Raw genomic sequence first — 23550 nt, forward strand, 5'->3', positions numbered from 1 at the left:
CATTTCTGTAGCTTCTTCATACGTCCGTACTGACTCTTTTGTTTTTTAAAGATTTATTTGAAAGTCAGTGTTACACAGAGAGAGAAGGAGAGGCAGAGAGAGAGAGTCTTCCCTCTGCTGGTTCACTCTCCAACTGTCTGCGACAGCCAGAGCTGCACCGATCTAAAGCCAGGAGCCAGGAGCTTCTTCCAGGTCTCCCACATGGGTGCAGGGGCCCAAGGACTTGGGACATCTTCCACTGCTTTCCCAGGCCATAGCAGAGAGCCGGATCAGAAGTGGGGCAGCCAGAACTCAAACCGGTGCCCAAATGGGATACCGGCACTGCAGGCGGCTGCTTTACCAGCTACGCCACAGCGCTGGCCCCTAACTCTTTAAATTATATGTAAAGATCAATAAATATTTTCTAAATGTATTTACATTATCCTCTACCATATATTCACAGAATTATCCTCTACCATATATTCACAGAAATGCAGTGTAATAACATAGAAAAGATAGGTTAGGGCATTTAAAATTTACAAACCTTGTAAGTGTTTAGACTCCACTTTCGAACAAGTTCTAACTTTTCCATGGCAGGATTTTTAATTTCATCTGCTAGAATAACTGGTCCACTTTTTGTCTGTGTTCTCTGACCACCTGCATGATCATAAGATAAAAACACAAACCAGATAAATAGGAAAAGAAAACACTGAAGCTGTTCAAACTATTTAGGTATTTAAAAAATGAAACAGGTTCCCACAAAGTGAAAAACTAGAAATTCCTAGAATCACTGTGGCTAAGTTCCTGATCACTTCAAAAAATTTTTGTCCATTCAACACAAAATGGCATGTGGTTTGTCTTTTTTAAAAAAATTTCCACTGCAATCAGTCTCCTGTTCTTTTTCTTTAAAAAGAAAAATATTTCTTTGAAAGGCTGAGAGATAATTAAAGACAGAGACAGGCAGAGAGAGATCTTCCCTCTGGTGGCTCACCCCCCAAATGCTTGCTGGGCCAGGCTGAGGCTAGACCCCAGAACTCAATCCTGGTCTCCTATGCAGGTGGCAGGGACGCAAGTTCTTGAGCCATACTTACACTGCCTCACAGGGTGTGCATTAGCAGGAAGCTTCCTGTTAATATGCACCCTGGGAGGCAGTGTGTGATGGATTAAATAACTGGGTACTTGCCATGCACATGGGAGACCTGGACTGAGTTCCAAGCTCCCAGCTCCAGCACTGCCCCAGCCTGTGCCAGTGGACATTTGGGAAGTAAACCAGTAGATAGGAGCTCTGTCTGTCAGTCTCTGCCTCTCTAGTAAATAAACAAATAGAAGTTTAGAAAGAAAATAATGAAGAGGGGAATACTATATATGAAAAAAAAAATTTCAAACCCCAACACCCCCACCAGAATGAAAGGCTGGTTTGAAACAAGACCTACATTGTACTGAACTTCTTTACTCCAGAGACAAGAAAAAAGTTAAAAAAGAAGGGAAAAAAAGGACATAATTAACAAAGGCAGTATAAAGCTCTCATGATGTACTGTTCCAACAATTAAGAATTTATGACATAAACCAACTCTACTACTACATGGTTTATGATGCTAATAATTTGGGATGGAAATCTTCTAATAATTTGAAAAACACAACTGACGTAAGGAAAAGTGAAAAAGTTGTAAAAATGATTTTAAAAAACTGGAGTCAGGAAAACTCCCTTCCCTCACTTACTCCTGTAGCCAGAGCACCCATTGCCACAGCTTCACTGCAGTCTATGATCAAATCAAATGCATTTAAGAATTTCAAAAATTCTCAGACACAAAATATAAATGCTAACATTTCACATAAAAAGAAATGTGGAGTTTATTTTCCCCCATTTTTATAGCCCAGCAAAAATGAAGTGCAGAGTAAATTCAACGCAAAGACATTGATGGTTTTTCCCCCAAGTATTTTTCACTGAGAATAACTCGTAAATTACATGGTATTTTGTTGCAATTTGCAAACTATAAGTTGAGGCTGAAAATAAGACGACACAACTTTTTCCAGTTGACCCATTTGCAATAATAAACAACTCAACTGCTGAAGGTTCCTTTTTTGTTTAACTGCAAACAGAGGGCAGAGCTGCAAAGCTGGAAGTTTAAGGAAAAGTAAATGAAGTTACATTTCCCAGAGAAAAGAAGGGATGATTTAAAACAAATCAAAGTTTACAAGGTTTTCACCGTAAGATGGATTTCAGGTTTGAGATAGGGCCTCATTATTCCAAAAGGCCAGAAAGACAGGCTATGGCTAGAAAGATTATTTCCCTCATTGTTCAAAAAGAAAAGCAGCAGCAGCCACCAAAAAAGCCAGAACAACACACACCTAAGAATACAAAGCAAGTGATTATGAAACTGAGTTAGTTAGCTTCAGCAGTAGCAGGAAGGGCTTTATCCAATCAGTGCAGTGAATACCTGCAGGAACAATTAGATCACTTCCTTGTTGAGCCAGTCGACTAGCTGCCACCCTGCTAGGAGACATAACAGACGGCAGTGGTGGTGCTGGGGAACCTGAAAAGGGGCAAACATGCAACTGTGAAAATCCTTTTCCTCCGCCATACAGATTTACTGACACTTCCTTTAAGATATTCAAACACTAGGACAAAATCCCTGGAATGAATATTTTTGTTTTCTCACAGGAAGTGACTAACAAATGGATGCTAGCAGGCTGAGTTTTTGTATAAACTTTTCATCAAACTATCAAAACCAAGCAAAACACATTAACTATAAAAAAAAATCTGGCAAGATCACTTCCAAACAAAACTTTGCCTGGACTCTTATTTCCAAAATCAATGACTAGAATATGGTTAAAAGCCCCATGGTTGAATAATTTAAAGCTTAAGTAAACATTTCATAACCTGCAACTCTTTCGTATGAAGGAAAAAAAAATTCAAAAATCCAAAGTGATGTAAGGGATATTAAAGTATGTTTTAATCTCTGTTATAGAAATCTGAATGAATTCTAGCCTTCACAGGAATTCTTGCCAAAAGTTTCAAATCACAAATCAAATGTCACACAGCATAGATCACTGCTAATCATAGCCTGTGCCCGGCCATCAACCAAGTCATGGGGAGGGAGCATGTTAGAAATGCAAACTCCTCAGGCCCCCGCCCAGACCTACTGACCCAGAACCTGCATTTTCACAAGATCCCCAGGTGATCTGCATGTATTTGGAAGTCTGAGAAGTGCTGATCACAAGAATCACTCCTGGAGGTTTTAAAACACACTTGGGGAGCTCCTCAAGATCTACTGCTCCTCAGGAGAACAGGCTTCTACGCTTTTCTTAGATGATTCTCAAACACAACCAAGCTTAAGAACCCGAGCAAAGAAGACAATTTTTGAATGAAACACAACTGAGTTCCTGGGTCTGAAATTCTGGCTTTATCTACCACATAGTGTCAGAAATATTTTGGCAAATCACTTAACATTCCTGAGCTTTATTTATCTGCAGAGTAAGAACCACCACCCAACCTTGTCTCTACTGCCCAGGAGTAAATCAAAGAAAAGAGAGTAATCGCTGAGAAGTTGAAAAGATTCCGGAGAGTCCTTTCACATTGAGCTGAGGATGCTCTGATGTCTGCAATGTACTTTTACTTCAATTACTTTCTTTCCCCAGTTCTCTAGAAAACATGTATCAAATTCATAACTAAATTGTCTAATGGGAAAGAATCAAACCTACGCTCTTATAATTAATAATAACTGGCCATATTTTAGTTACTACATTTTGGTGTAGAATCAGTCACCTTAATTTGGATTGGATCTCACATAACCTTCAAACATCTGATAGACTAAACTTTCACATTACACTGTAAGAAACACGAGGCTCGGCAAGGCTAAGCAATTCCTTATTAGAGATTCAGATGTTCTGAATCCACACAACGATATGTTATTAAACTCAACACAGAAAATACTAATCCGTAAGTTACTCACTGAATTGAGAGGTATTTTAAGTGGTATCTAGTCCACCATTTAAGGAACAACTGTATCTCTATTATCCAAGGCACCCAGGTTTCTACAAGGAAATGTTAAATAAATGAAGTCCACCATAGTTCAACATCTCCATAACCCTAGAAACAGCGCTCTATTGCTCTAGTTATTACAATCTATTAATCTTGTTTAGGAACTTCCACCACAGCACAACATGAGAGGTGTCTAATCTATAACACAAATGGTACATAACTTCCCAAACTAAAATGGCAAATGATCTGGTGCTGAGGCTAACTAGGCCTGTAGCTTTTTTATTTTAACCTCCAAAAGTAATGATCACTTCTCTATTTCTTCAATATTATAATCCTTTAAACTACTAATTTAGTTGTTACATTCACCAATACCCAATAAAAAATAACTCTTAAAAAGCCAAGATCTTAGGCCGGCACCGCGGCTCACTAGGCTAATCCTCCGCCTAGCGGCGCCGGCACACCGGGTTCGAGTCCCGGTCGGGGCGCCGGATTCTGTCCCGGTTGCCCCTCTTCCAGGCCAGCCCTCTGCTGTGGCTAGGGAGTGCAGTGGAGGATGGCCCAGGTGCTTGGGCCCTGCACCCCATGGGAGACCAGGAAAAGCACCTGGCTCCTGGCTCCTGCCATCGGATCAGCGCGGTGCGCCGGCCGCAGCGCGCCGGCCGCGGCGGCCATTGGAGGGTGAACCAACGGCAAAGGAAGACCTTTCTCTCTGTCTCTCTCTCTCACTGTCCACTCTGCCTGTCAAAAAAAAAAAAAAAAAAAAAAAAAAAAAAGCCAAGATCTTGCTAATTGACTAAATCTGGAGAATCAGCTCTGTTTCATGTCAATGACAGAAATTTAGGAGTATGAATGTGTGTTCAATGACCAAAGCTCCCATTAAAACAAAACCCAGGTGCCAAGCATACTTCACTCTTCTGACCTTGATTTATTCAATTTCCACTACCATAGCTTTATTTAAAAAATAAGAATGAACAGTGAAAAAATTATGTCATTAGATAGCCCATTTCACAGTATAAGAAATCCTACTGGATTAGCCTGTTTCCAGGATTTGTATATTGAAGAACACATTTCAAAATTTAAATTGTTCTTGAATACAGCATTTGCCAATACTACAATAAAAAATATAGAACACTATTATCTGCAAGACGGCTAAGAATTGCACAGGCACAGGGATCATTTTTCATTCTGTTAAATTAAAATGTAGTATTAAAATATACTCAGCCGAACATTACATATTTTAATAAGACCTCTATCAAGAAAATTATCTATTTTTCCACACCCAAATATTTACATGGTTTTACATTCTTTTGCTCATGTAAAAATGAAAAGTTACTACAGGAGTGGGCATTTGGCCTAGTGGTGAATATTCTTGTTTGTTTTCTCTCAGCTCAGCTCTGAAATCAGCTTCCTGCTAATGGGGATCCTAGAAGGCAGCAAGTGATGGCTCCAGTGATTGGGTTTCTGCCACCCACATACAAAACCTGGATTATGTTCCCAGTTCCCAGCTCTGGCCTGGTGCAGTCCAGTCAGCCATTGTGGGTATCTGGGCAATAAACCAGTGGATGAGTGCTCACTCACTCTCTCCTGTGGCTGCCCTCAAATTAAAAAAAAAAAAAAAATTAAGTTATTACAGGAAAGAGTGTTTTTAAAAAGTCATATTTTCCCCTTTTATTAAAAACAGACATGAGTATATATATGGGATGTGTATAGAAAACAGTTATGCATAGGTCTAACTGCATATTTTTATTGTTTTACTTATTTTATTTGAAAGGCAGAGAGAGACAGACACAGAAACTATCAGAGAGACAGAGCTCTCCCATCTACTTGTCCAGTCCCCCAAATACCTACAAGGTTGGCTACGGGAGGTGAAGGCAGGAGCTGGAATCCAAAATGGGTCTTCCATGTGAGTGGCAGAACTGACTCCCAGAGTATGCATTAGCAGGATGCTAGAATGGGGAGCGGAGCTGGGGCTCAAACCCAGGCCCTCCTATACGGGAAGTGGACATCCCAAGAAGGGTCTTAAAAGCTGTGCCAAATGGCTGCCCTACAACTGCCTATTCTAAGAGAGCTCTGCTCTGTGGCCTGGGAACCTGCACTTTGGGAGGACTCCCTTCACGCCCACAATGATTAAGAGTGGCTCACTGTGACTAAACTGTTTATACAAACAATGTGGTTTGGGCTGAGCACCTGCTTTCTTCTGGAAGTCTAGACTTGATGAGAGCTAGACAGAGGATGCCTATATGAAAGCGCCCAGTAAACACCCCAGGCCTGGCATCTTGCAAGGAGCTTTCCTGGTTAGCAACATCTTACTTAAGTTATCACAACTTGTTGCTGGGAAGAATGAAGCAGTTCCTGACCGACTCTAGCAGGAGGAGATTCTTGGTAGATTAGGCTCAGTTTTCCCCCAAGTTTGCCTCCTGAACTGTTGCCTTTGTTGACTGTGCAGGGCATTCATCATGTAGTAAACAGCAGCCCTGAGTCCTCCTGTCAGCGCTGCTGGCAAATCAGGAAATCCGAGCATGGTCTTGGAGCCCTGCTATTCAGCATAATCAAAGGACACCTCCTATTTGCTTTGAGATCTCTGTTTATACAAAGTCAATTTAGAGTTATAAATTCTGTGGTTCCAAGATAGAATAATCTAAATGCTATAGTGTTGACACAATTTTCAAGTTTTTACTTTAGTATTTTAAAATCACTTCCTAAATAACAACCAGTGAAATTATGACCATTGGCCTATCATTGTTAGGCATAACCTTCTAAGAATCTTTACTTGGTGTCGGAATTGCTTAATTCTTCCCAGTTAAGAGTTGTGACAACACTAAGTGAAACGTCGCTAGCCAGGGATGCTCCCCAAGACTCGAGGCCCGGGCTCTCTACTGGGGACAGCTCATCTAGCCATCGTTGTCCATCCAGCACACAGCAAGACTCCAGACTTCCAGAAGGAAAGCAGGTAATCAGCATCAACCAGTGTCTCATCACACAACTAAAGGGCTCAACTCCTGCGCTTCATTAATGAAAGTAGCACTTGGTGAACTTCTCCCATCCTCCATCCCGCCACCTTTACAAATATACGGGCTCTTACCTTGACACGCTCCTGCTTCAATAACCCCCTCTTTGGTACTGTCAAAGCCATGAGATGTAATTTGGGTTTCTGAGAGACCAAGTCCAGATGGTAATGAACGCTTCAAATCCTTAGCAACATTTGAATAAAAGAAAAAATCTTTGTGAAAAAAATCCCACATCACATTAACAGTTCAGAATAACTGCTTCCTTTTAAGCACATCTTCAGCTAGGTTTCTCTCTACCACTTAGTATTTCCTTACACTGTCATGGCATTCACAATGATGCATGCTCAGCACTTCAGCAAACACAGCAAGATTTGCTGTTGGGTACGGAGTGCACATCAAATACAACACACTGGAAGGAACAAGCAGCAGGCAGATACAAAAATTCAATTAAAACTGCTTAATCTACTGAAGCATTAGGAAACTTATTTTTAAGGATCAGAGTTCAGATCACTAAAATGCCACTTCTAATATTTAAAAGTAGCCTGTGACATATCAACACGATGAGCTTGGCTAAAGGTCAGTACAAACAAATCCTTCATTTCAGGGGTTATTTTCCTTCAATTTCAAGGTGAGCTTCGTCACCTGGGCATTTCTGACTTCAATCAGGGCCAGGGAAATGAAATCTTTTGCTCTGGCTTAAACTACTATTAGTCAGCCTTAACTGCAAATTAGTATGTAATGAAACTCCAGCTATAATAAACATAATATTCCATATTTGATTCTTACAGTGTGAAAATAGGAAGCCAAGAAGCACAATGTTCTTTAAAAGGCACAATGTTAAGTATATTCTAAAAAATCCTGTCCAGAACTTGTAAATTAAATCTCAGGGCTTGGCAATGATCAGGCAGACAGGCCAAGCGACTCCATCTGCCATCACCAATAATCCAAGCTGAGGCTACAGATTGGTGGCTCTACATGATGCAACCATACTAATAACAGCCTTAAAACTGGCCTGGTCACATGACTACAGCTTATTATGAAAAGTAAGCTGAAATGAAGTAAGGCATTAAGTCTAAAAATATAATCACTGTTCTATTTACCTGTGTTGAACTTTCACAGGAGTGTTAGGGCTATGACAACTTCTAATATAGCCAATGATGAAGCTAAATCTTTGCACTGATCACAGTTCAAGATACCAGATTTCAGAGTATAAAGATATAAAACTCATAGCATGTTTTTAACTAATCCATCATACCTCTTTCAACATAATGGTATGGTAAGAAGTTTTCAGTAGAGACATGGGTTATTTCTCCAGAAGGGAGTTATATAAGGGTGCTTCAAAAAGTTTGTGGGGAAAAAAAGGAATTTAAAGCAAAGTTCATTTTGGTACAGAAGTTTTTTGAAATCATATACTGAAGGAGTCTTCAAAAAGTTCAGGGAAAATGTGTATTATGAAAAAATTGTGCACCAAAATAAACCCATCTTTTAATTCCATTTTCCACAAATTTTTGAAGTGTTCTTGTACTGTTTTACCTAAGACAGACAGACCTTAATCAGCAGTTGAAGACAATACATCAACAGGAAGGTATGCATTGACTTATAATGCATTTAAGAATTCAGAAGAGGGAATGCTCAGTGTGCAAGGGATCCTGACTTACATCAATGATACAGAATGTTAGAGAAAAAGAATGGGGACAAGGAAGGATGTATTCTCAACCTAACAGAAAAATCCGAGGGAGGACTGGGTAAGAAGCCATGGGCAGGCATTACTGTGTTACACAGCACCCGGCCCACAATTATGCTCTCCTAACAAGACAGCTAATGGTCCGTGGTGAGAGTTGGGGTAACTGAATTAGAAGGTGAGATAATAAAGTAGAAAACTTAGCCTCCATTTAGAAAGTTACAGTTTTGAATAGCAAATTTGCTTGATTTGTTATTAATGGTAGTTGAAAGTAAAACATTTATTGACTTTAGTGTGTAAACTATGCACATTCTGGTAGGTTCAAGGTAATCTTGACTACCTACTCTTTGGCTGCATTTCAATACCCTTTCTGGACTAGGAGATACACAGTAGAGTTTCAGAAAGCAAACAAGATTGTTTAGGACTTTGAATAGCAATGAAAACATTGGAGAACTGGCTCTAATTCCAAATACACCATTATTTAAAATAATAATTTGTGATGACTTAATGAGGTCATGTGTTGTAATGGATGCAGCATGGGCTCTAGAGTCAGGACAGATAAACCCGAGTTTGAATCCTGGCTCCGTCACTTCATTGCTACATGATCCCATGCAAGTTCCCTGATTTGTTGAGTTTCTTTACTATAATATGGGGGAGGTTAAGGGGTAATAATTCTTACCTCACAGACAATATACAAAACGTATACAGTATAACTTTTGGCACTTCCAGTATTAACTTCCTTCTCCTTTATCCCAACTTGTAAACATAACTCTTCACTGGAGATTAAAAGTTGGAGCAATGTAAGATTGGTTTCTTAATACTGAGCATTACATGGTATATAAGAATGTGTTTTCATATCACTTAGGATGATTTTTATTTTTTGAGTGTCAAAGACAAGAGAATACACCAAAGTCTTTACCACCCTAGATATACGAGATCTTCAAGCATTCTCACCCTTAGTGATTCACTTACAATGTCATCTTAATGAAGTTAGGGCATGCCTCTATCTGAAAACAATCATGTAATTAACATGATAGCCAATGACTTTAGCAATAAACAGAGGTTACAAGTTTGAGAGGTCTGAGCTTAAAGTGTATACACAGTGTATTAAATAATCACATTTTTGACAGAAGCTGTATGAAAAAAGATATAAAAAAAGTAGGAAAGACATACTTTAAAGGGAAAGTGGTAAGCTTCATATAAAAAGGAATATATAAACAATAAAGAAAAAAGGAGAGGAACAAGGCCAGCTGGACAATCATGAACTTCATTACAAATGTATCTGTTTAGAGATGTTTTCATAAATAAAGAAGTGCAGTTCAACAGAAATTAAGAGTTAGATCTGTCTTTCAGTCACTGAAACACTTCTGAAAATCTTCAAAGCCACAAGCTGAGGTACTGGACCACCACTCTACATTCAGCACTCAGGATTTTAAGGAATTCTAGACCCTGAGACATGTGATTGCACAACTACTATAGATTAAATCCAACTCAAACTCCTTCTTCCAAAGAGATACACTAACAAGTTTTTTGTATAGAAAAACAAAAATACTGGTCTTATGTCTCAAAGAGATTTTTTTTAAGACATTACATTCCCTATTAAAAGTCCTTTATCCTGTGATGTGGGTATGAGGAATTACCCAATTTTCATAATCAGAATCTATGAACAGTTCTTATTGGCTTTTAACAACAAATGACGAATTAGTGATGCATTTAAAGATATGTCTTGGAAATTTTTAAAAAATATTATTTATGTATTCACTTATTTATTTGAAAGGCAGGGAAAGGAAGGGAGGAAGAGAGATCTTCCATCTGTTGGTTAACCCCTCTAAATGGCCACAAAAGTGGCGGCTGGTCCAGGCCAAATCCAGGAGCCTGGAAAGCTCACCAAGGTCTCTCACAAATGGCAGGGGCCTAAGCACTTGGACCATCATCTACTGCCTTCTCAGACACTTAGCATGGAGCTGGATCAAAAGCAGAGCAGCAGGGACTTGAACCAGCAAATCCATATGGGATGCCAGGATCCCAAGCTATCACTTAACCCACTACACCATAATATTGGCCCCAAAACTTCCTTCTTAAATACCGTACTTCATCATACAGAGTGTAGTTATGATTTTAAAATCCAGGGCTTCCTAACATTTTGAGCTTTCCACTCTGCAGAATCAGACTTACAGACACAGTCTTTCAAAACTGGTACGTGTCTAACAGGGGTTTTTCTTGCGGATCACTAATGCTGCCTAGGCATCTACTCGATTTCCACGGGGGACTTTGAATGAATAACCATTAAGGTCTTAGAGTTAAGGTTACCAAAGACCTCATCGATGTCATATCCAGTCATCAATGGTCAAATTCTCATCATTTTTGACTTATCAAACTGCATTTGATTCCACTGCTTTTCCTAGGTCATTAGCAGTGAGCTGGACTGGAAGTGGAGCAGCCAGGACTCAAACTGGTGCCCATACAGGACGCCAGCACTGCAGGAGGCAGCTTTACCCTCTAGGCCACAGCATCAGCCTCCCTTATTACATTTCAATCTTAGGCTTCCTGAAAGAGAAAGACACTTATCTTGATTTTCCTTTTATGTCACCTGATGTGTTTACAGCCTTCTTTGCTGATTCTACCACAGCTACCATCCTCCCACTCCTGGAGTGCTCAGGATTCAGTCAGAGCATTTCTTGTTTTTTCCTCCTGTCATATTCAGTCTTCTGGCTTTAAACATTACCTACATATTAGGAACTCCCAAATGCATGTGTCTTACCCAGGCCTCTCTATTTAACTCCAATATATCTAATCACACACATGGAGATCAAATAGGCATTTCAATCTTGACATGTCCAAAACTGGCTGATTTCAAGAAATCTCCCAAACAGACAAAACAACAGCTATAGGCCGGCGCTGCGGCTCACTAGGCTAATCCTCCGCCTTGCGGCGCCAGCACACCAGGTTCTAGTCCCGGTCGGGGCGCCAGATTCTGTCCCAGTTGCCCCTCTTCCAGGCCAGCTCTCTGCTGTGGCCAGGGAGTGCAGTGGAGGATGGCCCAAGTCCTTGGGCCCTGCACCCACATGGGAGACCAGGAGAAACACCTGGCTCCTGCCATCGGATCAGTGCGGTGTGCCGGCCACAGCGCGCCGGCTGCGACGGCCATTGGAGGATGAACCAACGGCAAAGGAAGACCTTTCTCTGTCTCTCTCTCACACTGTCCACTCTGCCTGTCAAAAAAACAAAAAACAAAAACAGCTATAGCTCTTGCCCTTTTCAATTCATACCATTTAACTGCTCACGCCAAAAATCTTGTGAGTTATCTCTAGTTCTTCTTTTTCTCTCATATAGCCAAACCATCAACAGATCCTACCAGATTTACTCTCAAAATACATCCAGGATGAAATTAAATTTCTCTAGTCCACTGCTACCACCCTGGTCTAGACGAGACTCACATTGCACTAGGGTTTTTCCAAAGGTTTCCCAACTGACCTTCCTGTTTTCTATCCTTGACACACATTCCAAAACCCATATATCAACCCAAATTATCCCCTACTCAAATATCAGTCACCCTCTATTCAAAACTTTCTAACAGCCCCAAATATTACTTGCAGTAAACCCAAACTATTACCTGTTTTCAAAGGATTACACAATTTGACTTCATCTCCCACTGGCCTCAGACTGCTGACTCTGCTTCAGCCATACTGTTGGTTCTAAAACATTAAACCTACCTGTTCTAGGGCCTCTGCACTTGGTGTTTCTCCTTCCTGAAATGCTCCTCCACCAGAAATTCCCAGGGCTTGCTACTTTACTGGGTAAAACTTTCTCCTGACAACCTGAAACAGCATCCCCCAACAGCCTTAACCCTAATTACTCTTCTCATAGCAGTTTTCATGAGTGACACATCTATGTGTATCCCCGTTTCATTTGGCTCCTTTTACTAATTACAGGTTTCATGAGAACAGTTATTGCCTATTTTGTTTATTGCTATATGCCCAGCATGTGAAATAGTACCTGAGATATAGCAGGCATTCAATAAATATTTGTTGAATGAATGACCAAATTTATTGAATGAACTAAAGGATTTAAGACTCAACACCACATAGATTAAGAAGATGCAACTGGCTCATTTTAAAATGTAATTTAATGAGTATCTGCTACTCTTACCAAATGTTAAGATTTTCTGGGAAATAGAAAAAGTATAGTCATTGCCATTTCACTAGAGAGTTGAGATACATATTAACATAACAGCTGAACGTGATGTTCCAAGTCAGTAAGTATCAGAGGAATTTTAGAATGGTCTAAGCTCCTAATAACCGAACAGAAGAGGAGACATCGCTGCTGAAGCTGTGGAACATAAAGGATTTATTTATTCACTTACTGAACCAGCATCCAGTGAGCACCAACTTCATGACAGTTACTGCTCTGGCACTGCAGATCCAGCAGTGAAGGAAATGCAGCCCTGCCCATGCAGACTCACATTCTAAGGGGAGGAGGCAGTGAGGGAGGAGACCGATGGTTAACAACGTGTCTCAGGTGCTGTAAACAAGTAATAAACAAGTAAAACGGGTTTCCAGTGTTTTTCTAAAGGGCAGAATAAGAGGGATAAAAAAAAGTGACAGGCAAAGGTTGCTACTTTTTATATTTTATTTATTTGAAAAAGAAAAAGAAGGGAGGGAGGGTAAGGGACGGGGACACACACATGAGAGGGGGGAGTAGGAGACATCAATCTTCCATCTGCTTGTTTACTCCTCAAATGCCTACAGCAACTAGGGGTGAGGCAGGTTGAAACCAGGTGTCCAGAACTCAATTTTAGTCTCCCACATGGGTGGCAAGTACCAAAGTACTTACGGGATCACCTGATGCCTCCTAGGGTGTGCATAAGCAGAATGCTGGAATCAGGAAAAGGAGCCAGACTAGAACCCAGGCACTCTAATAGGAGATGTGGGTGTCCCAGGCAGTATATTAACTACTTTAACAAGTGCCTGCCCCAAAAGTTGCTACTTTAGATATGGAAGCAGGTAAAAGGTGAGCAGAGTCCTGAACAAAGGAGAGTGACCTGTGTCACTGGGGAACCTGTGTTACTTCAATACTGTGGTAACTGAAATTAAGCTACCCTGGCACTATTCAAGGCAAGAACTATATGCATGTATATTATCTCACTGACACTTTACAGTAAGACTCCAGGTGCTACTATCACTCCCATTTTAGAGATGAGAAAACTAGGACATGGAAATGTGCCACTTCACTACGAGCAATATAGTTCGGGCTAAGTTTCAAGAAACAAATTAATCATAATGTAGAGTAAACGTAAATAGTTATAAGCAATTGACTAAAGATTCAGAACTCATTTTAGCTGATGTGCTTTAAAAAGATCTATTTAAAGAACAACTATGTAAAATCATTATTTTAGAACTTGCTTAAACACTCTAACATAAGTAAGCTCTTAACTTGTAATTTCTTTCTTGTACAAAACAGATGAACAGATTTTATTCCATTTCACTCATTCAGAACATCAGTTTAAACCCTCTTAGCTCAGGACAACATTCTCGTCAACCATATACTGTTTCTGAAGAGCCCTTAGAATCACAAAGAGAACCTTCTTTATACTCAATTTTTAGTTACTTTGTATTTTAAAAAAATATATTATTTGAGGCCGGCACTGTAGCACAGTAGGTTAATCCTCCACCTGCAGCACCAACATTCCATATGGGCACTGGTTCAAGACCTGGCTGCTCCACTTCCGATCCAGCTCTCTACTATGGCCTGGGAAAGCAGTGGAAGATGGCCCAAGTGCTCAGGCCCCTGCATCCACATGGGGAGACCCAGAAGAAGCTCCTGGCTCCTGGCTTCGGATCAGCTTAGCTCCAGCCATTGCAGCCATCTGGGTAGTGAACCAGTGGACGGAAGACTTTGTCTCTCTCTTTCACTGTCTGTAACTCTACCTCTCAAGTAAATAAATAAAATCCTTTTTTTTTTTGACAGGCAGAGCGGATAGTGAGAGAGACAGAGAGAAAGGTCTTCCTTTGCCGTTGGTTCACCCTCCAATGGCCGTCGCAGCCGGCGCGCTGCGGCCGGCACACCACACTGATCTGATGGCAGGAGCCAGGTACTTATCCTGGTCTCCCATGGGGTGCAGGGCCCAAGGACTTGGGCCATCCTCCACTGCACTCCCTGGCCACAGCAGAGAGCTGGCCTGGAAGAGGGGCAACCGGGACAGAATCCGGCGCCCCGACCGGGACTAGAACCCGGTGTGCTGGCGCCACAAGGCGGAGGATTAGCCTAGTGAGCCACGGCGCCAGCCAAAATCTTTTTTTTTTTTTTTTTTTTTTTTAACTTACTTAAAAAATATCTTATTTGACAGGTAGGGAGACAGAGTACACTCACATGTGCTGGTTCATTACCCAAATAATTGTACCAGCCAGGAAAGTTAGGAGCTGGGAAACCAATCAGGTCTCCGTTGTAGATGGCAGGAACTCATCTACTTTTGACATTATTTGCTTTCTCCCAGGATGTGCACTAGCAGGAAGCTGGAATTGGAAGCAGAGCCAGGACTCAAACTCAGGCACTCTGATATGATATGAGGATGTCCCAATCTAATGTCTCAAATGCTAGGTCCAATTTTAAACTTTCCAAGTTTGATTATTAAGATCAACTATTTTTAGAATGGCTCCCTTGGACGTTGCCTTGCTTAAGTCTTGACAGCTTTTCAGAGCTTATGTTTCAGTGAAGATAACAGCTCTCAAGAAAAAGTGTCAAAGGCATTTCTCAAAATAGGAAGAATAAAAAGCCAACTTTAAGTAATATGTGGGTCTGAGATAGCTGGGTTTTCTTTTCCTTGAAACTATCTGCAAGAACATTGCTCACTGGAATCATTTTCCTGCAACAGAATACTACGTAAATTCCTGGAAAAAAGATCATAGTAGAGCAATTTGGGGAAGGAGAGCTAATGGGTTAAAAAGTAGATATGACAAATAGCTGACTGAGTACCTAAATTTTTAAGCAGTTATGGAAACATCTTCCACTGTGTCACGTGCAGCCTCTAAAACAGACAATGTTAGTGGTAAGGATACTACATCTCACTCAAAACCCTGCAGCAGCTGGCCAAGGGTCCTTTACTGGCTAGAAAGTCTTCCAAAACAAGAAACTAAACGAAACAAAGTACCTCTGTCCTTTAGCTAACACAGTGGCAAAATCTGAAAAGCACTAAGCCCTTCCTATTCTTAAACTGCTACTAACAGGAGCTTAACTCAAAGGATAACAAATGGGTCCACTCCAATTCTGAAGAGGACCATCATTTTGAAAGAGCTCTGGCAGTTATGTGTGACACAAAATGGCAGGGGCTGTGTGGGAGGAATGGATAACTTGTGGATAACACTCAGGATTTTATGAGCTTGTTGAATGTTCTTTTGCAAAATACTCATTCTCTAAGTAATAGAACACATAGGGCTTCATAGTTCACAAAAAAATATAAAATGCACCTTTACATAATCTTCAGATTTTTTAAAGTGTCTCAGATTAAGATTGTACTTAGTCTTGTAACTTTTTATATACTTGCTATTGCATTTACTTCTATAGTTTCCAGAATGAATTTCAGAGACAATGAGTCCAACCAGAGCCAACAACTCAAAACCACTAATTTCCATTTTTATGTCAATGACATTACCCTAAAACTTTAAGATTTTGCAAGGCAGAGCTTAAAAATTATACAACAAAAGGGAATAAATCTGAAGTCAAATTCTATTTGAGCTATTAGGATGATAATAGAGTATTTAATAGTTTTAAAAATATATTTCCAAATAATTATGCTAAAACAAAATATAATGCTTTTGGAAAAGCTCCAAATAAGTTTTATGCATATGTTCAGTCTCTTTCAAATGATACAAATATTTGTAGAAACAGCTTTCACAAAGCTGTGAAAGAACGCTCATTTTGAATGCAAATAACTTGCCTCCATTTTGCATAATTTAATAGAGATTAGAGTAAGAATGACACTAAAACTGCAAATTTTAGAGCTTATAATTTAGCATGGTAATATACTTGTGAACTAAAGCTAGTACAAAATCAACACAAAAAGAACAGAAAATGTTCAGCAGCAAGTTTGTTTTAAAATAAACATCTTTAAAAATAAGATGTACAATACTGGGATATGTAAGCAGAACTAGAGATTTATTAATGCATCTTCTTTTACTTAGAATTAGGAGGAGAAATCTTGGATAAAGAAATGATTCTCAAAGCATATTCTGTAATAACCAAAAATCTGTAAGGATTCTCCAAGTTTTTTTTTTTTTGACAGGCAGAGTAGACAGTAAGAGAGAGAGAGAGAGAGAAAGGTCTTCCTTTGCCATTGGTTCACCCTCCAATGGCCGTCGCGGCCGGTGCGCTGCGGCCAGCGCACCGCACTGATCCGAGGGCAGGAGCCAGGTGCTTATCCTGGTCTCCCATGGGGTGCAGGGCCCAAGCACTTGGGCCATCTCCACTGCACTCCCTGGCCACAGCAGAGAGCTGGCCTGGAAGAGGGGCAACCGGGACAGAATCCGGCGCCCCGACCAGGACTAGAACCCGGTGTGCCGACACTGCAAGGCGGAGGATTAGCCTAGTGAGCCGCGGCGCTGGCCCTCCAAGTTTTCTGTAATTACTAGGAACGCTCTTTTGCCTGAGTTTTTTAATTCTACGTTCTCCTTGTCTTCTGTCTACCCACAAAAAGACTAGCTGCCCGAAGAAAAGCTGTTACTAGAGCAGGCCTCTTTATCCCAGCTCCACTGCACGGACACAACATCACCTCTGACTTCTCACGGTGACTGCCTGCTTCTCTACAGTTAGCCCTGAAGCAGAGAGGACTACTCAACACCTGCAGCTAGGAGGTCGGGTTGGCATCGTCTCAGCTTCCCACTCGTGGATCCCAAACTTCACTTTCAGTCACAATCACCTGAGGACCCTATCAGAAATGCACTCTTTGTAGCTGCCACTTTTGATTAGGACTAAGCCAGAGTCAGAAATTCAAAAAGCACATCAGGTGATTCTGATGCAAGTGGTCCTGGGTCTCCTCTGAGGACCTGTTCCTTAAAGAACTGCTTTGCTGCCCTTCTACAACAGAACTGCACACGCCAGGGCCAATCCCACCTTCCTGGGTGCCACTCTACCTTCTTCCCACCTCAATGCTGTCATCTACCTTCCTTCCACTCAACCTCAAGTATTTGAGCGCTGTGACATAGTTAGGCCTTCTGCGCCGTTCCAAGTCTTACTATCACCATGAATGTTTCAAGCCCTTTCCATGCCACTAGGTGCGTTTTCAGGGCATCATGATAGGTCAGCTTGAAGTTTGTTCCCACCTGATATATAAGCTGTCTAAACTGAAAGTTTTCACAGATTGTCAAAGACACAGCCCACCTATGGCAATGGTAGGTACTATGTTGCTGTATCTTTTAATACAGATGGTGAAATATTTAAAATGAAGTCAAATTTATTGCATGGGTCTGACTACCCATGTTGATACAGAATGATGAGATATAATAAGGCTGTATGATTTTCTTTCTGTCAGTACACTTGTATGTAGGAATACCAAAGTTGGTCACTTGAAGACAGCTGGGAAATTGTAGCTGGATAAAAACTCTTAAGTTCAAGCATAGTTTTTTTCACAATATGCATTTTTTCACAATTTTCTGAAGGCTCCTTATACACATAAATTTTAAATCTGACTTATTTTTAATTTTTATCATACACACATACAATCTCAATCTCTCTATATATCTATCATTCATTCATTCATTGAATGCTTAGCAAGAGCTTACCGTACCAGTATCTCTTGGTCTCACCTACCCCTCTACTCCCTTAGCCTAGATTCTAAGTAGTATAGAAGTATTTAGGAATGAAATCATACCAACTTATATAAAAGAAATGCTGATTTCATTCGAAGATCATCACTGGGGAAACATTTGTCTATATCTATATGTAAAATAATTCCTTCTAGAGATCAAAAAACTTACTACTGATAGCTTCTGTTTATAAATAAGGGCACATAGAACAGATAATTAGGAGAGATAAGACTCCATACTCATTATAAATTATACTCAGTCACTGTGGAATCCCAGTCCACAATGTAATGTACATGCATGAAACAAACACAAAGTTTTAATTTTTGATAGCAGTAATACAAGTATGTTCTATAGCTGAAAAACAAGTATTAAATGAATCCAGATTTGCATCACTTAAACAATCCTTGAAAAACATTTGGCATGCCCCTAAAAGGGCCCAAGCATATGCTTGGTAAAATCGGCTTCATTAAATCAATATTGCCACTCATTGAGCTACTAAGTTTTTTAAAATGTGAAAAATGTGGTCACGTTATATTGTATTGCTATTTCGTATCGAGGCAAACTGTCATCACCTACTACTCAAACTTTTGAGTAGGATGGCTGAAATAAAAATGACACCAAATTTTAAGCCCTTAACTGCCATCCATTCTGTCTTTGAGCAACTAGTGTGAACCGTCAACCCCGCTGCAAGTACACACTATCTGTCCTAACATCAGTTCCAATTCCTGGGGAAATGTAGACAAACAATAATAAATCAGTGAATGAACAGATGATAAATAAATAAAAAGCAGATAAAGAAGCTGTACTGGATTGATGGAGGTGGAGTAGAGGATACAGGTATGTCCAAAACAGTGTTCTGACAGTTTCTTGTATGTATTCTGTTTTTCTCTCAATCTCCAGAGTGATACAGTGTGTTATTCCAGACTGGGAGTGAGAAAACTACTCAGTTCAACAGAAGCATTACAAATTAACAACACTAACAACAAAGACCACATACACCTATGCCGGAGAAATTAAGGATACAAGATGTAGCAAATCTAAGAATACAGTATCTCTTCGTTAGTACTGCAGATAAGAGTTCCTGGCTCTAACATGAGTGAATATTCATTAATTCAAATATTCATTATTCAAACAGTTATTTCTGTGTATCTATTACCTGCCAGGCATTATTGCCAGACTCTGGAAATAAGCTAATGAGTGAGAAAGTTCTTGCTCTCACTGTGCTTACAGTCAAATCACATAAGCTTTCGATACAGCTATTTAATACTGAGTAATTCCATCACAACCTTAAGGGACCTCTTCCTCCACTGTGAAATAAAGACCCAGAGTCTCCTGAAGATCTGCTACTGGATATTATCTTGTGATTTAACTCAGAACTTAGAGACTAAGGGTTATGAACCAGGGACCCAAGAACCACTGGTAGGGTTTGGGGGTTCTCTGCTAAAATTTAATGTAAAAATGGGTAGCTTGTGTACACATTTTTCTACAGTAAGGATTCATAGGAAGACACACTCTACAGATTTTTTCTTGAGCCTTTGATAAAAATCTGACAACTTTTAACTTAATTCACAAGAAGTCTCAACCATGCAGAACTAACATTTGCTTCCTCTCTAACTTATGGAATGAGTTACAAATTTCTAATCTGATTATTTGACCAGAACTATCATAGTATTCATTTAAAATAATGTGTAAGTTGATAACTCAGAGTAATTTGAATTCTTCAGAGAGCAAACTTTACTAAACAGGATTTTTTTTACAAGCAGAAATATTTTGCCATAGAAAACTGAGATAATACCAAGGTAATTATCGCATCCTCTCCACATCTAGCATTACCTCAGTTTTAATAAAACCAATAACAAATCTAGACACATTTTAGCATATGAGACAGTGACTAACGCTGCCAGGAAGATTTCTAAGATGAATGACTCCATTATAATGTCTACACAAATGTGAATGTTGAGTATGAGTGCAACCAGGGCCTCTCAAACAGACTAAGAAAGGAAATCAAATGAAAACGATCCGCAACCAGAAACAAAAACAAGAACAAAAAACTTTAGTTTCATTGCCTGTACCACAGTGACACCAGCTGGCCAGCTAAGTTATGACAATTTAATAAACTACCACCTTGATTTTATGTTGAGTACATGTTTAAGTGTATTAAGTAAGTATCCATTAAGTAAAAACCATTTGTTAAGATTTTAAACAACAGACAAACAACAGACAGATACAAAAAGGAAGATGCATACAAGTAAAATACCTCAGAAAACTGTTCATGACCTAGCTTTACCTGTAAGATCTCTTCACTTCACAAGTCTGTAAAACACAATCTAACACTAAACAATACATTCAACACTCATTTTCTCTAACAAAATAGAAAAAAAAGATTTGTGGCTACAGGAAACTTTGCATTTATTTCTCAGAAGTTTACGTGAATGTATGCCTAATGTGTCTTGACTATAATGATTTCCAAACAGTCAAGAGATGTTTTTGATATATCATTTTCACGGATTAATGGGGAAAGGGAGTCCATACCTAAGTTTTCTTTAATAAAAACATATTAAACATGCAAGAGAATCTCATGATGATCTTATTATTCCTAATAAGAGCAGATATGAAAAGAAACAGATGATGTTGAATTCCTCTGGGGAGGTGAAGTGGACTATGGAGTCCACAGAGGGCTGCCTGCCCCTGATAAGACGCACACACACCTGACATGGTGAGGCCTCCACAACCACCTTCTCTCTTTCCCAACAGAAAGTGAAACCACACTGCAGGGGAATCTGCAGGTAAGCTTTCAAAGCAGCCAATTACTGGCTCTGACTGATAAGCAAAGAACTTACTCTGATGTTAAGATTTCATTCACTTTACACTAAAAAAATTTCTAAAGTTAAAAATCTGCAAGAATGAAAAAAACAACTCTCCAGTGACAAAGGCAAAGATTCTTAACTGGAGTCATGAATGGTTTAAGGTACAGGACAACTCTGGAGGAATTACCACCAGGTAACAAGACTGGAGCTGATGTTTGCTCCAGTCTCATCACCTTAGATAGTGTGGTATTGTTTCAAGGACAGACTTGAAGATCAGGAAACAAATCAAAGGGTCCACAAATAGTCCCACACATACAAAATCACTGATTAATAGCAAAACCCTTAGTGGAGAGAACACAGTCTTTTTGTCTCCCTCAGCTTTATTGAAATATACCTGACAAGTATAATTGTATGTAATTGTAAGGTGAGCAACATTTTAATTTCTGCATATACTAAAGTAATTATCATAACCAAGCTACTTACATATTCATCTACTCATACAGCTACTATTTTGTATGTGATGAAAATATTTAAGACATCGTTAACAAATTTCAACTATAAAGGTTAGTACAGTTACCATGCTACACATTAGGTCTCTAAAACTTATTCATCTTACAGTTAACTAACAGCAAGTTTGTAACCTCTGACCAACATACTCCCACACCCTACCCCCAATCACCCTTCTACTCTGCTCCTATGAGAATAGGATTTTCTTTCTTTCTTGGATTCCACATATAAGTGAGATCATGCAGTATCTGTGCCTGGCTTATTTCACTGAGCATAATATCCTCCAGGACCATCCATGCTGTCACAAATAGCAGGGCTTCTTTTTTTCCTTTTTTTTTTTTTTTTTTTAGACTGAATCAAATTTCAATATGTGTCTGTATAATAACATTCTCTCTGTACCTTCATCCATCACCAGAAATTTAGGTTTCCCTATCATGGCTATTGGGAATAGTGCTGCAATAAACGTGTGGGGTCCACATACTCTTTGAGATAGTTGCTTTATCTCCTTTGAATACAAGTGGGATTGCTAGATCTTATGGTAGTTCCATTTTTTAAATAAATCTTTTTTTTTTTTTTTTTTTTTTGAGGAACGTCTGTAACGTTTTCCAAGATAGCTGCTCACATTCCCATCCATGGTGTACAAGGGTTCCCTTTTCTCCACATCCTCCCCAATACAACTATCCTAACAAGCAGAAGGTAGTGTTTCATCGTAATTCTGATTGCATTTCCCTGAAAATTAGTGATGCTCAACAACCTTGCATATACCTTTTGGTCACTTAAGTTTCTTCTATGGAAAAATGTCTACTTAGGCCCTTTGTTCATTTTTAGAAATTTATTTACTTGTTTTTAATTTTTTTGAGAAGCAAAGAGTTCCCACCTGCTAGTTCACTCCCCAGATACCTACAGTGGCCGTGGCTGGGCTGAAGCGAGGAGCCAGGAACACAACCCTGGTCTTCCATTCGGGTAAAGGGAACTAATTTCCTGAGTCCCAGCCTGCTGCCTTCCAGGGTGTGCATTAACGGGAAGTGGTGATCAGGCGTGGAGCTAGGGCACAAACCTAGATACTCTGTAATGGGATGCGGGCATCCCAACCTGTGTGTTAACAGCCAGATCAAATACTGCCCACACTTGGTCATGCTTTAATTTGTTAACTAGTTTTTCTGCTTTTGAACTGTTTGAGTTCCTTAAGTTTTTTGGATATGAATCCCTTACTGGAAACACGGTAAGCTAATGTTTTCTCCCATTACACAGAAGGCCAACTCACTCTGTACAGAAACTTTCTAGTTTGATTAGTCCCACTTCTCTAATATGGTTTTTGTTGCCTATGCTTTAGATGTGATTTGCCCCCACCCCCCCCAAAAAAAATCACTGTCCAGAGCACTATCACAGAGTTTTCTCCCTATGCTATCTTCTTGAGAAACTGGATTAGTACTCAAAGGGAATGGAATAATTCCTGTGAGAGCAGGCTGTTATCATGCGCCTGGCCCTGCTTCCTCCTCTCTTCTACAGGCACCCACTAGCCACTGCCAGGTACATTCCAGCCATGTGACTCCATCCATCATAAAGGGACACAGCATGAGGCCCACAACAGATGCAGCCACTCATTCTTAAACTTCCCAGCCTCCAGAACTGTGAGTCAAATGAACCTCTCTCTGTATAAACTACCTGGTGGCCAGCGCCGCGGCTCACTTGGCTAATCCTCCACCTGCGGCGCCGACACACGGGGTTCTAGTCCGGGTTGGGGCCCGGATTCTGTCCCGGTTGCTCCTCTTCCAGTCCAGCTCTCTGC

General features: G+C 40.0%; 1 protein-coding gene across 38 annotated transcripts in view; it reads right to left on the reverse strand.

The window, feature by feature from the left end:
• Positions 1 to 23550, reverse strand: part of ARFIP1 (ARF interacting protein 1) — a 123332-nt gene that overhangs the window by 43957 nt on the left and 55825 nt on the right. For 17 of the 38 annotated variants that reach the window (XM_070047390.2, XM_008267316.5, XM_070047400.2 and 14 more), the window contains 3 exons: positions 7044 to 7152; positions 2418 to 2513; positions 524 to 636 (listed from right to left, as the gene is read on the reverse strand). The exons of 5 other annotated variants lie outside the window; for them this stretch is intronic. In XM_070047390.2, the coding sequence (XP_069903491.1) occupies positions 524 to 636; positions 2418 to 2513; positions 7044 to 7152 (318 nt within the window). Of the gene's footprint in view, positions 1 to 523; positions 637 to 2417; positions 2514 to 3932; positions 4015 to 7043; positions 7153 to 13013; positions 13111 to 23550 lie in introns of those variants that run through there. 16 more of the 38 variants (XM_089302336.1, XM_070047392.2, XM_070047396.2 and 13 more) reach the window with 4 other exon arrangements.

The sequence above is a fragment of the Oryctolagus cuniculus genome, chromosome 8, assembly GCF_051225735.1.
Source record: "Oryctolagus cuniculus isolate XC-2025 breed Fujian yellow rabbit chromosome 8, ASM5122573v1, whole genome shotgun sequence".
NCBI classification, from domain to species: domain Eukaryota; kingdom Metazoa; phylum Chordata; class Mammalia; order Lagomorpha; family Leporidae; genus Oryctolagus; species Oryctolagus cuniculus.